Consider the following 15,736-nt stretch of genomic DNA (forward strand, 5'->3'; position numbering starts at 1 on the left):
ATATATATATATATATGTATATTTTTTTTCTTTTTTTCTTTTTAAAAACTTATATTTTAGATTTTTTGATATTTTCAAGTAGAAAAAGTTATGATATTGTTCAATTCTAAATTACCCCATCTAGTGGGATTGTATCTTTTTAATATTTTTCCAACCGGCATTTAGATAGGGAGCAAACATGTCTTTGTGTCCGCCTCGAAAGAGTTCTTCTTCTCTTAGTCCTAGTTGCAAAAGACTATGTGTGGACATGAAAAAGAATTTATTAATTGAATGTGCAATATGTCTGGAATATCTTCAACCTGATGAATCGATTCAGACGCTAGCGTGTAAGCATTCTTTTCATAAATTTTGCTTAAAAAAGTGGAGAGGTGTAAAAAATGTTTGTCCGTACTGCCAAACGGAAATTGAATTTGATTTGGAATATTTTTTAGATCATTTAGAATCCATGGCCCAATGTGTGACGAAATCAATGAAAGACGTGTTCAAATTTCAACAAGCATTGCGAAAATTTAATCATGAGTTATTGAATCAGAATGTTTTTGAAAAAGGAACAACACGAGTGTGGAGTGATAAAATTGGAGATATTCAAGACGGAATGACTACTGTTAAAGAATTAATATTTGACATTGGTAATTTGATCTCTGATATTGAACCCAGTAGTGATACTGATGATGATATTTCATCCGATTGGGATGACAATATTTAAATCTGAGAATAATCAACTTTTTGTTTTAATATTTAAATGTGATAATATTTAAGCGATTGTTTTAATATTTAAATGTGATAATGTGTTGCTATTAAATGTGTTGCTATTAATGATCAACTTTTTGTTTAATTATAATTATTTGTCAATAGATAAAATAAAAAATTAAATTAAATGTTTTAGTTTTCGTTTTTATCAAGTTTTTAAAAACAACAATGAATGAGTGAAAAAGGAAACGTCTCGCACAATACACTTCTACGAATTACGTTAAAATCTCGATTCAACGTCCACACGTAACGCCCATCCACAAGTTGAATTGATCCATTTTTCAATTCAAACACACCCCGAATCGATTCAGTCAACGTGTAGTAACGAAAGAAATTCCATTTCCATTTTTGACCGTCTCTAAACATAGTGGTATTGGAGAAAACAAAAGTAGTACCATTCCTTAAAGGTAATACTGCATCAATTAAAGGTGCAGAGGAAAATAACGCTTGAGTCGGAACATAGGGAAATAATGTTTGGGTTAGACCTTCTCTGATGAACCCTTGCATATATTTATCATATTCTACATAGTGATTATTAGCTAAGAGTATATAATGACCTGTCGTAATATTTCGATACATAGCGTCGACTCTTGATAAAGATTTAGATACATTCGTAGGTAACCAGGCTAATCCCTCTGTCGTTTGAAATGAATTGAAATCAACTCGCTGGTAATGACTACCCGAAAATACCAAATACGTATAATGATTCAAAAGAGTCACACTATTGAATCGACAGTGATGACGTTGTAATACTTTTTGTCTGTCAGCCTCTGATACATTATTTCGATTTACGATCGGATACATAATATTATTCGCGTCACTGACATGGTGCAAACCCAAGACATGACCCAATTCGTGTTGTAGCACATAATAAATGAAAGATGTTTCCATATTTTCATTTATGACTATACGACCCCCCCAATATGAAGGATAAGCATAACCCGCTCTCGCATCCTGTTCATCTAGATGTTTAAAGTAAATTTTGAGATCCCCTTGTCCTGGTGCAACACGAGTAAACTCTAAAGGTTCGATATGCCATTGTAGAAAAGCTTGTTCCAAAAAATCATAATTTGTTCCATTTTCTAATGACCACGTGAGAGAATTAATACTATGTTTACCAAATGCCAAGGGAATAAAAAGGGATAAAAATATAAATATATTCATTCTTATTTTTGAAAAATAGATGAAACTCATTCTCATACACATATATGATATTTATCTTAGCATCAGCCTTGTGAGGGATTCTAACTAATTTCATTTGAGTGAGAATGTATAATAAATCGCAATTGAATGGTGAAAATAAATAAAATGTGAGGTGAACAGGAAATTTTTATATAAAGTGTAAAATATGTAATTTTTCTCAATTGAATTTGTTAGTTTATGAATAAAAAAAGGAATACTGAAATTTTGTCTTTGGACTGTGAAAGGGTGACAAATCGAATTTTTTTATGTATTGCTTGAAATGATTCCAAAAGCTCAAAATTACAAAAAAACAATATTATTATTTTTATTTTACTTATTTTTATTTTTTTTATTTTGTTTATTTATTATTTTTTTATTTTGTTTATTTTACTTATTTTTATTTTATTTGACTTATTATTTTTATTTTGTTTATCTATTATTTTTTATTTAAAAAAAAGGCATTTTAACAATTTAAGTTTTTTGATTCATGATATTAAGATTGTATTCTTGTGCTTTAGAACCCCATATAAGGAGCAGCTTGAAATAATACATAAAGTGTCTGATATTCGACAGCATGGTACATTAGGGTTCATTAGGAGTTTTATATCAAGGGAAATTTATTCATCAAAATGTCTTCAGAGGAGTTGCTCAATTCAAACATTTCAGAGTATTTTTCAGAAGATGAAACAAGTTATAATGATTTTGATATTCATCGATATTACGAGACATTAGATGATCCATCCGTCTCACATCGAATACCTATCGTAGAAATAAAAGTTTCATCTTCCACTCAGTGTACCATATGTCTCGAATATTTTGAAAAGAATGAATTAGCTAAACAACTTCCATGTAATCATTTTTTTCACGCGTCTTGCTTGTACGAGTGGCGAAAAGAAAAAAATAACTGTCCTTTTTGTCGTGCTGATTTAAGATTTGATGCTGATTATTTTTCAATTCATATTCATGCTTTTATGGATTCTGTACAAAGTTTAAAAGAAGATATACAAACCTTGGAGAATTCATTGCAAAAAGTAGATGATCTATTACTCCATCAAAATATATTGAAAATCCGTAGCATTCTGGATTGCCAGGTTAATATCATGGAAATGAAAGAGAACTTTCAGGATATTATGCATATTCTTTTGATTGCGTCAAATGCTTTAAATTTTTTACACATGGATGGGAATTTATTTTAATAATATTGGAAAATAAACATTTATTTACCTAATGAAAAGGAAATGCAAATTTAAAATGTAAATACAAATCTGAAACGTAAACTTTTCATTAGGAGTCAAGATGTTGCTTTTCATTTGGATATTATTGTTTTTATATTATAATCATTTTATTTATAAAGCCTATTTATGTATCACTGCTACAACATTATACCATGATATTAAACCCAAGGAATGGAGGAATTATTTAATAAGTAACAATCCAAGTGCTTTTTTAAATTAAATGTAACACTAATAAATAATTTATTACAAATAACTACTGTTTTTTATTTAAAAAAATTTCATTACACTATCAAAGAGTTGAATATCATATAACATTAAATGTCCAATACATTTCTTGAATAAGATTAGACATTAATATGTCTATATTGTATATCTATTTTCTAAGAAATAATGGAACAAGTTAATAACTGTAATCTTTTTCACAAATATGAATGTTGTATTGGGAATTTTAGGAGTATCATTTATGTATACCACATTTTTAATTTTAATATGCGTCTTATTCATGAGAAGCTGGTTATTTTTTATATTTATTATTATAAATATTTTAGTATTTATATCACTTGCATATGCTTATATCAGAAAAGCTATATTTATCGAACAATTTGGTTCGAATATAGCAACTCTCTTTAAAATTAAAGGAATGTCAGATATTTTTTGCAAGTTAAAAAATTGGTGGGAATAAACTTAACTATTGGATTTTACTACGGTAACATATATATTTCAGATGACCGATAACATATATATTTCAGATAACCGATAACATATATATTTCAGATAACCGATAACATATATATTTCAGATAACCGATAACATATATATTTCAGATGACCGATACTAAACTACTAATTGTTATGTTTTACAAATTGAAAAAAAATAGTAAAATAAACTTAATTATTAGATTTTACTACACTAAACATTAGCTGTACATATCGGCTGGTGGTTCAGTATCGGTTGTGTGAAATATTGGATGAAAATTAAGAAAATAACATGAGTTGCTTATGTAAAGAAAATGAGGAATATTTTGATATAAAATATCTATCGAAATCAAATCGCAAAGTTGACAAATTAATTTCAGATGTTCGTTTCAAATATCCCAATCTAAAAAATTACTATAGGCGAAATCACGCTTTGAAACAATTTAACGATGTAACTTTACAACTGGTAGAAGACTTTGAATCATACGCAAACTCTTATATCCAATATTTAATGACTAATAAGAATGATTACGGATTGTTGTACTTGTTAGCAGAAAGTAAATTATTCAACTTGCTCTATGTGGAATATAACAATTTCCCACTCATTCATTTAAAACAGAAAAAAGCTATTATGGAAAAAATTGAAGTTATGGGAAAACATAATAAAATAACGTGTTTAGAATTATTTTATTTTTACGCTTTATTGGTCAATCCCGACTATAATTGGGTTGTTATTGATCATATCTCTAATGGGAATCGCAATCATGCCTATTTTATTTTGAAATAATTTAAAAAACTTATTAGTTACAACATGAGTATCACCATAAATATGTTGGCCATGATTAAAGAAATACAAAAAATTCATCTCTATAAAGCACTGAAACCAATTGTTACTTTAATTGCTGGAATTATTACGTTTTCCTATTCAAATACATTTCACTGTTCCAAAATATTTTTTCGAACGAAACCAATTGTTACTTTAACTGCTGAAATTATTACGTTTTCCTATTCAAATACATTTCACTGTTCCAAAATATTTTTTCGAACGAAACCAATTGTTACTTTAACTGTTGAAATTATTACGTTTCCTAACTTTATAATCAAATTTAAAGGTAAAGAAATTGTTTTCTTTTTTGAATTAAAATTTAGAGATTTTTGAGGACTTATGAGAGAAAATTTATATGAGAGAAATTATAATAAGAGAGAAAATTTATATGAGAGAAATTATAATAAGAGAGAAAATTTCTTTTCTTTTTATAATTATAAGTTAGAGTTTTGAGAAATTAGAATTTGAAAGATGAAGAAAAGAAAATATGAGAGAAAAAAAGACAGATTTGTTCTTTGTTCAGTCGTTGTAGAATATTATGAATGTGAAAGTAAAATTAAAATAATGTAATAATTTTTTTTACAAGTTTACGTTTTTTTTTAATTTTAAATGAGTTTAACACATTTGAAGTTGAACTGATAAACATTTGTAAAATTATTGAGCAAATGATGTAGATATCATTCAAGTTTTAACATTAAACTGAACCATACAAATGCTGGCCAAAACAGACGTAATACAAATATTTGCTTCTAGCACACAATGAAAACAAGAATTTCTTTCATTTGTTTAATATATTGTGTTAAGATAATCTTTTTTAATATTAAAACACATAACATAACATATCTTAAATCTTCGAAAATAAAGTGGAAAATAATTGTATAAAATTCCCAGAAAGTTAGCAACTTATGGAGATGACATAGCCTATGCAGTTGTTGATTATTAAACATGAAATGTTAAAAATACTATTCTTGAAATATATTAGACAGTCAATAATGTCTTACCTTTGAGTATCATTTTATTAAATAACAGTCAACATATAACACATTCTGCAATTGTTGATTATTAAACATGAAATGTTAAAAATACTATTCTTGAAATATATTAGACAGTCACTAAATGTCTTTTAAACAATGGATATTATTTTATTAAATACATTTTCATCAATGCTTCAAATGAGGGTTTCGATAACAAATCTTCATAATGCATGGCCGTCAACACATCATCGGCCAACACACTGTTTTTATCCACTAATTGTCCCTTATAATTAACCGTTAATCCTTGTAAATTATTTGCCAACTTAAAAAAATTATAACCGGGTACCCATACAGAAGAAGCATTAATAAATGCATCGAAACCAGCTTGAGCGTGAACGACCAATTCCATTGGTTTCAATCCTTTCAAGAAAGATGATTTAATATGAGGGTCTGCAATTGGATCTGCATGCGTTGTGTATTGCAATCCCACCGAACCCATCAACTGATACAGATGATAAAACGTTCCTTTGGCTCCCGATACAATTTGAATCGTCAAACAACTCTGAATATTTTTGACACTTTGCACAAACTTTTCAAAACTCGCACCTCTGGCCAACTTTTCCAGCATTTCAAATTCGTCTAACGTGAGCGCAAACAAGAACTCGTCTTGAGTCACTTTTAAATAATATTCTCGTAGTTGATTAATGTAATCAAAACACTTTTCAGAACCATATAAATCATACAATACACGAAATGTTTTTTTTAAGTCACGGTGTTTGTATGGTAAAAAATGAATTTCGTCGTACTTTAAGTAATACGTAACCAGCATATCGTGACAAGGTGTGAGTTTGGTTCCCATGGTAAAACTCGACAAGTGGCATTGACTGTTCAGCAAAGTGGCGCATTCTGCTTGAGACTGCAAATTTTCAATTACGTATCCATTGATCTCATCACCGTCAAAATCTGCGTTCATCTCTTCTGCAATTTCCAGCGGAATACCGAAACAATCGTGCTGCCAAGACTCGGCAATTCTCAATCCGACAAAATTTTCGGGAATCAACGACGGCATCCGATTCACAATAATCCATTTGCCTTTCAAATGTAATTCCTGTTCAATTTTGGCTGGAATCATCATTTCGTTGGGTTTCAAGAAAGGAGCGGGAATAATCATAGCTCGTAATGTTAACTCTGAGCGTTTGGCTAACGCAATTTTACGAAAATATGTCCCTTTTCCCTGCGCTCGTTGTTCTAAACTGCCGTGATTGAGAGGGGCAATTTGCATCTGTTTGAGGTAATAGGCAGGTGATTTTCGTTTTGTTTCCATTCGCTTACTGAGTGGAAGTCCCATCACAAAATTTAAAATGCGGTCAAAGGTAAGCGTCGAACTCACTAGCCAATACTGAGGATCTGGAAAAATGAGGAATTCTTGCGAAGAGAGCTGGATATGTTTGGAGAGCGCATCGGGTAAAAAGGCAATGTTGGGGGTGGATACAGCGATGGATTGCACTAGGTACAAAGAGGTGGGTTTAAAATAGAAACGACCGCAACAGACTGTAAAATTACATGGTTGGTGATTATATTGAAAGTTTAGTGAGGGAAATTTGCATTCTGTATGGATACATACATCACTCGTACAATGATGAGCTCTCCAAGCTTGTAAATATTTTTTCAACACGTGAGCCGGTAATTTAAACTGACAATCGCTATATTGCAAAACAGATATTTGGTAGCGAGTGACAGACATGAGGAATAAATGAGGATTAGAGCTTAATCATTGATGTCCGACACATACTCGTTTAAAAATTTCCTATTTTTCAATCTCAGATTGTAGATTTCAAATTATAGATTTTCTTCGAACACTTGTCTTATTATTGTTTCTAAATGGTTGCGTTGTAGTGTCTGGAAGGTACGTGTTTTCTAATCATGTGATGTTGTTAAAAGATTTTATTATCTTTTCATGTGGTGTCTGGGCATCCAAACGTTTTTTGTTTTTTTTATTCGTAGGAATTAAAAAATACATTAAACATTTCAATTTCAAACGTTTTTGTTTTTTTATTCTTATGAATAAAAAATACATTAAACATTTCAATTTTAAACGTTTTCAATTAAGCATTTCAATTTCAAACGTTTTTGTTTTTTTTATTCATAAGAATAAAAAAATGCATTAAACATTTCAATTTTAAATGTTTTCATTTTTCATTTTTTCAATTAAGCATTTCAATTTCAAACGTTTTCGTTTTTTCAATTAAACATTTGAAATTGAAATGTTTTAATTGAAAAAATGAAAAATGAAAACGTTTTCATTTTTTCAATTAAGCATTTCAATTTCAAATGTTTAATTTTTTTCAATTAAAACATTTCAATTTCAAATGTTTAATTTTTTTCACTCATTGAAATAAAAAAAATTAATTAAACATTTGAAATGTTTAATTAATTTTTTTCACTCATTGAGATAAAAAAAATAAATTAAACATTTCAATTGCAAATGTTTTCGTTTTTTCTCACTCATTGAAATAAAAAAATTAATTAAACATTTCAAATGTTTATTACATTATTTATCTTGATGGTATTGAATATTAATGGAAATGACGCTACAAGTTTTTCATTACATTAATTTTTTTATTTCAAATAAACAAAATTATTTCTATACAATCAATTCACTTTCAATCACTCCATTATCAAAAAGTAAATGTCTTTTTATGATATATTCCCATCCACCAAGTTTTTCATTACATTAATTTTTTTATTTCAAATAAACAAAATTATTTCTATACAATCAATTCACTTTCAATCACTCCATTATCAAAAAGTAAATGTCTTTTTATGATATATTCCCATCCACCAAGTCTTTCAATCTCATTCTCCAAACGATACACAACAAAGTGTTCCAGTTTTTCCACTAATTTTTGCGCACAAATCACAGGACTCATTTCACAACAATATTTGTTTAGTAGCAACACACGAATAGCACGAAAAAAAGCCAAAATTTCTATCACATCAAGATTCGGATGGTTAAAAAAAGAATTGCTAATTTGGTGAAGTTGAAAGTACACTTCGCACTCTTCCCATTGGCATATGTTGGCAATGAGAGGTACTGGTAATACAAACACGGTAAAGTGTTGTGCAAGATAATCCTCAGCTAGTTTTTTTAAGAATTCATACATGGTTTCATTGTAAAATCCCGAGATGTGTAAAAAACGCCTCACAAGGCAACTGGTCCATGCCATGTTACTTTCAGGTTTAGTTAGTCGAGGCAATAAGATGGTATGAATAGGATCCGGTTTTATAAGTTCATGAATAATGCATACACCCATCACTGACATGTTAAATACTTAATATAAATTATTTAAAGTATGCAAAATTTTTATAACTATATTTACTTGGTATTTAAATGGTTAAAGTTGATTACTTTATGTTTAGAAATTTTCAAGTAAAATGTACACTTGATACTAAACAGTTGGTAGTCATAGATAAAATGCTAAAAACATTTTTTTTTCTTCTTCAAAAATGACGTCTATTTATCACGTGAATGTCAGCTGTTGTCAGGATATCACGTGAATGTCAGCTGTTGTCTGGATGTCACGTGATCACCAGATGTGTGTCGACCAGGTATCACTTGATTACAGCACTGCCTCACGTATTTTTTTTAAAAATAATTCAAAATTTTTTATCGTATCAAATAACTAGTTAAAGTGTGAACCAGTTCTTATAATTTATTTCATATTAGACATTATGTAATGTACATTATAAGAGTGATGATATACACAAATATATCATTTTAGACAGTAATTTATTTACACTTTTATTTTTTTAAATGAAACATTTTAAACAGTATACCACCTACTATACACAATATGAGAATAATTAGCAACCATAGTTTATTACTCGATTGATTTGTATTAGAAGGTTGTAAAATGGATTGTGTCTTAGGTTGAAGATTTATTTTAGAAACAGCAATTTGAGTGGTACTAGCTGAAATTGTTGATGGAGTAGTACTAACTGATGCTGACAAGTTTTGATTTTGGGTAGTGGAATGTAAACGAGAAATTGTTGATGGAGTAGTACTAACTGATGCTGCTGACAAGCTTTGATTTTGGGTAGTGGGTTGTGAACGAGAAATTGTTGATGGAGTAGTACTAACTGATGCTGCTGACAAGCTTTGATTTTGGGTAGTGGGTTGTGAACTAATTGGGTTTGGTTTGATATAAGGTTTTATTTTAGAGGGTGGAACATTTATTCTAGGAACTCTAGGTGTACGCTTTGATTTCACATTCGTCAAAAAGTCATCTTCCTGTTGAAAGCTTCGATATAATAATTTGTCAATATGTGGATTTGTATTGTCTTCAGCAATTTCATAACCATCTATTGTAATCGGTAATCCCAATTTAGGATTTATACCGAAAGGAGCATACTCGTTTGAGAATTCATCGACGGGGTAAAACTGTTTAATGTACTGACCATTTAACACCTTTTCTAGCAAACCTTCGTTGGTTTTTATAGTGGGATATGCGAAATAATCGTTTCCCTGCCCATCACCTACATTGGCATAATTTTTAACCTTTTCATTTTCCAGTAAGATGTAGGAATTTTCACCGTTGAGATAAAATTCACGTTGGTGCTGGGTTTTTGGAAATATAACGAAACCATTTCTGTCTCGACAATAAATTAATTTATTGTTTTCAATAATGATATGGTTAATATCTTCTGGATTTGATGGATAAAACTCATTTCTTAAAATATCTTTACAATATTTTTTGCCATGCAAGCCTTTCGCAAAAATGGGATAATTGGTAATTGCCGTGTAGCAATAATATTCATTCCCTTTACCCAAAGTGTCGATATCTTTTTGAGGATAGAATTCTTCTTGGTTGCGCACCGCATAAATGTATAAACCTTTATTATTCAATACCTGTTCCACGTCTCCTACTCTAGGATAGATATCGGATCCATCTTTTAAATGTGCATAGATAAGATTTCCAAATTCGTCTTGGGCAAATGTTGGTTCCGTTTCAAAATAATATTCATTTAGTTCTATGTCTCTGGTATAAATTTGTCTTTCTCTTGTACCAATTTTTTTGACGGCAAAATAGTATGATTCGTTTTCGTTCTTAGCATAGACCTCTCTATTATTCTTATTTTGGAAATAATATTGGTTTTTATTAGCGTCTAAAGCGTAAATTTCTTTTCTGAGATTATTGACCGTCTCGTTGGCGAAATAAAACTCATTATTTGCTTTCGTGGCATATATTTCAAAACCTCTTTCGTCAATTGGATAATACATATCAGCGTTTGATTTCTTCGCGTATATTTGACTCACCTCCTGATTCTTTGTAAGCGTAGCGAAATAGGGATTATTTTTCTCGTCTTTAGCATAGACAGATAAACCGGTTTCATTCATAGCGTATCTTTGGAGGTAATAGACCTCACCCGCTTGAGTAACCGTCTGAAAGGTAAGGTACAATTCTTTTTGTTGAGTATTCTTCGGGTATAGTTCGGCGCTATTTTGTTTTCTAGCATAAAACAACTTTCCATCGCTTTTTGCCGCTATCTGTTCACCGAAATAAAATTCATTTTGTAAAGAATCTTTCGCATAAAACTCGTTTTTTTCCTTATCGATGGCAAAATAGGGGGGGTTGGTGTACACCTCGGATCCAAAACCATCTTGACTATAAAACTCGACCTTTATATTTCTGAAGTAATACTTCTGACCATACACTTCTTTACCATTACCGTCTCGACGATAAATTGGTTGACCGTTGTGAATAATCACTTTGTCTTGTACCCATTCAGAAGGTTCTAAACTACCGTTGGTGACGATACCGTACTGTTGAACTCCAGAAGAATCTCTCGCGTAGAACGGTCTGTCAGTTGCATCTAGAGCGAAGATGGGACCGGCATTATCATAGCGATACATTTCATGATTTTTAGACGATAGCTTGTATTTTTGCCCCCCATTGATAACATCTTGTTCATACGAAGACGATGGGTCAATTTCAGAATGAAAATAATTAAAATCTTCTAAAGTCCATTCATTTGAAACATTACTAGAATTAGGAATCGGAGCTGATGCCATAACTTGTTTCTTTAAAAAAAAATTATTATACTCAATGAATGAAATAATGTATTCAATGTTAGACCTCCATATTACTTATGAATGGAATAATATTTTTTTTTAAGCCACCAAGAATGAGTAACAGAAATTCTTTTTTCATTCTCGGTATTGTAACCCTCTTCACTTTCGGTTTCGTAGAGACCGGACCACATCTCAGCTAGCTCTGCAAGAATCACCGATTCGACCCCCGAGCGTCAACCATGATGAGAAAAAAAGATAGCTACAGTACGATCATGAAGAAGAGCAACAATGCCAAGAGGTAGGCTCTAGAGCGTCTTCGAAGCAACGCCGCGCCCCTGCTTCATCGAAGAAGATGGAAATGAAAGATAAAGAGAGAGGAGAAGATGAGGAAGGAAGGAAGAAGAAAGAATCTCTCATCCCTGATTCCAGTTCCCCCGCCATTGTTGGAGGAAGAACAACGAACAAAGGGGAATCGTCACCTTCACACACACACTCGGATCCGGTTTCCCCAACCAACCCCGGGCTGCTCTTTTCAGAGCGCCTTTATTGGAGGCGGTTGCCCGTAGCAACGAAAGTTGTTTACAGAATAATCGAACCTTTTTCTCCTTCCCCCAGTAGACTCCCCCATCCTTTCGGGAAAGGAGCATTTCTTAGGCATTTCTACGCGCCTTTATATCGAATGGGTGTTTAATTTTAAATTTAATATTTTAATTTTATTTATTTTAATCTCTTATTTCATTTTAATTTAACTTTTACTTGAACATCATCCTTAATTCAATACAATCAAATTGATCGTATATCTAGGAATTTGTTTCCTAAATTAATTTAATTACACCATTCATTTAAATTCTTGTTATTTTAATTAATCTAACTTTAAATTACTCTGTTTTATGCACTTTAATTAATTATGTAGCTTATTAATTCAGCTTAGATAGGAGGTACAGTATCCAATACTAGGCACTCCGTCTGTTTTTGTTCAAGTTCAAACCCTCTTCACTATCACTCGAATCATTCAACCTACAAGAGTTTTCGAGAATAGAGTTGAGAAGTTGCACAATCTCTTGTAAAGCATGAGTGAGAGTTGCATTATCCAGTTTCATTAAGTAATGTAAAGCCGATCTGATTTGTAAAAGGGAACGGTTCACTCGAGTCGTATCTACATTGTATAATGATTGAATATGCTGTTGAAAAGATTTCATATCTTTGAGAATAAAATTGGAAATTTTAAGTTTTTCCTCTGGAGTAAAAGAATCTATATGACTACCTATACGAAATATTAAATCTCAAATGTCAACAAAAGAAGTTTTTTGTAAAAAATTATAATTTTTGTTTAAAAAAGTTTTTTGTAAAAAAATATAATTTTGTTTAGAAAAGTTTTTTGTAAAAAAATATAATTTTGTTTAAAAAAGTTTTTTTGTAAAAAAATATAATTTTGTTTAAAAAAGTTTTTTAAACAAAAATATAATTTTTGTTTAAAAATTTTTTTTGTTAAAAAACAAACTTAAAAAAATCTGTAGGGTTTTCATGGTAGCTCTACATCAATGTCTTCTACATTAGTAAATATTTGAAAAATACAAAAAAATGTTTTTTTTAATTGAATGTTTTTTTTATGTATTCAAAAATATACACATATTATCATTTTTATAGGAATAAATGTACTTTCAAACACCGCGCTGATTGATGATTAGCATTAGGTATTTGGACATTTTCTAAACATAAAGTGTGAGTATATCACCATGTTTGACATGAGCCTTGCCAAACTTCCCGTGACTGAGCACTTTTTTAAAATATTTAAAAAACACTTGCACGAAAAAGAATTGATCAAAGAGTTTATTTCAGAATGGTTAAAAGCTTTAAATGAATGTTGCAAAATTACTCATTTCATTCGATTTGAACCCAAACTTCCCATTTTAACTGGACTCAAACCCAATGCTCGAGCGCTTTTAATTGTACCTTTCCATAATACAGATGTTTCTGTTCGAAATGTATCCATTTTCCCCTTATACCCTTTTCGCATCCAACTTAAATACCGCTGTATTTGCTTCAAAGAAGGTTTAAAATTTATATTATTATATTTAAAAATCACACAGATTAAAATTGTGGGATTATACAGATTGACACAACATCGAAAAATTATAAGAACTATTCAAGACCGATACCCAACCGTCAAGTGCTACTCCCCTAGTTGTTTTAAATACTTTTGCGAAATAAATAAAGCTATAAATGGAAATTTATGAAAATTTGATTTCCTACGTTCGATGTTGTCAAGTACAAGAGTTTTTTATTCAATTTAATAATAGAAATATGGAAAATACTTATCGAATCACGAATGATTTATACAGAAGAGATTTCTTATTTTATTATCCCGTTATATATCACACAAAATTTAAAGCTGTGCGTGCATTAATGCAACGTTTGTTAGAAACTATTTACGATGTTACCCAGCATTTCCTATTTACGTTGGATATAAAAAAGCTGAATTACACGTATGCTATTAAATATAAAATGACAGAGATTGTAGAAAAAGTCAAAAATAAGGTAGTCTTGAATAAAACTGAAATTACAGCTTTCACAGAGACTAATTCTCGAAATTTTGATTACTTAATTCTTGATAAGGGATTTATTTCATTGAAGGAACATCTCGAAGCCGATTTAAAGAGCCCTCTATCTACAAGCACCTTGACAATAATGAAACAATTATTGAACCAAGGTGATCATTCGAATAATCAAATATTTGATATTTGTAAAGAAGAAGAAAATCATGTAGACTTATGGGTGAAAAATATTGAAAACTTATTGAAAATAAATTTAAATTTAGATCATGAGAAATATAAAGGTTTTACACTGAATGAAATGCTTTTGAAAAATTACTTAAAAAATAACTATAATACGGATTTATTAAAACAATCTGATGAAGAGTTAAAACCATTTTTAAAAAAAATTCTGAAAAATAGAGACTTGTTTATTAGAGTAGAACCTCCTACTGTTGAACCCGAGAAACTAATTGATGAATCTAATGAAACCTATTAGGACATATATTAAAATAGAATAACATAAATCAAAAAAATTATAAAAAATTTATTTTTCTGTTAGACATAAAGAAATATACAGTTACATTTTGCTGTTACTTATATAAACAATTTTCATAAATGTGTTATAGAAAAAATATGCAGTTATGTTTCATATAAAAGTGTATAGTCACATTTTGTTGTTTCATATAATATTAGGAGATAAAATAAAATAAAATAATATAAATCAATAAAATTATAAAAGTGATTAATCAAATGTCTCACATAAAATATATTCAGTTACACTTTGTGGTTATATATATGTTTATATATATATATAATTGTCATAATATAATTATCAAGTTTCAAAATAAAAAATTCAATACATACATGTCCTCTTTATTGAATTAGTTTTTTCCGGCATATGGGGCAAGAATCGTTAATTTTACCCCAGTTCAAGAGGCATTTTACATGAAATGTATGCTGACATTTAGTTTCTACTGTGTTCCACATTTCTTGTAAGCAAATTGAGCAACTTCTTGGAGTATCGTAAAAAGAAGCGTCAATTTCCAACGAGAAAATTAACTGTAATACTTCTTGCGCACATTGGAATACTAAATGTTCATCTAATTTATGACCCTCAACCCACCAAGATTTGATAATCTTGTAAACCCATTCCTTACCCCACACCAACCACATTTTCCAAGCCCATGATTCGAATGTTCCAGACACTAAAGAGTTTTCCATTTTTTTATGAATGAAAGAAAACATTCTTATGTTTCGAACGTCGTATCCTTTAGAATCCAAATATTCGAGATGACGCAAGTGTAATTGCGAGTTTATAAGACGAGCTGGGGGTAATATAGAGCTGAGCATTGGTTGCAACTCATTATAATAACGGTTCAAATATTTATGAATACGATGTCTTGTTTTTACGGGTGTAGTATGATGTACCATGTAGTGATGCATAGTAAAATCCCGAAAAAGACGTCG

At 30.1% G+C, this 15,736-nt stretch overlaps 1 protein-coding gene across 3 annotated transcripts in view; it reads right to left on the reverse strand.

Moving 5' to 3' along the window:
* The window catches only part of LOC147816694 (uncharacterized), a 197,103-nt gene that overhangs the window by 88,970 nt on the left and 92,397 nt on the right, over positions 1–15,736 (reverse strand). Inside the window, exon 3 of one of the 3 annotated variants that reach the window (XM_087150366.1) lies at positions 2,285–3,011. The exons of the other annotated variants lie outside the window; for them this stretch is intronic. Within the exon in view, the coding sequence (XP_087006492.1) occupies positions 2,902–3,011 (110 nt within the window). The 3' untranslated portion in view covers positions 2,285–2,901. Of the gene's footprint in view, positions 1–2,284; positions 3,012–15,736 lie in introns of those variants that run through there. 3 annotated transcript variants of the gene reach the window in all.

Source organism: Parasteatoda tepidariorum, chromosome 1, assembly GCF_982258835.1.
Source record: "Parasteatoda tepidariorum strain Cologne lab strain chromosome 1, Ptep-v5.0, whole genome shotgun sequence".
Lineage (NCBI taxonomy): Eukaryota > Metazoa > Arthropoda > Arachnida > Araneae > Theridiidae > Parasteatoda > Parasteatoda tepidariorum.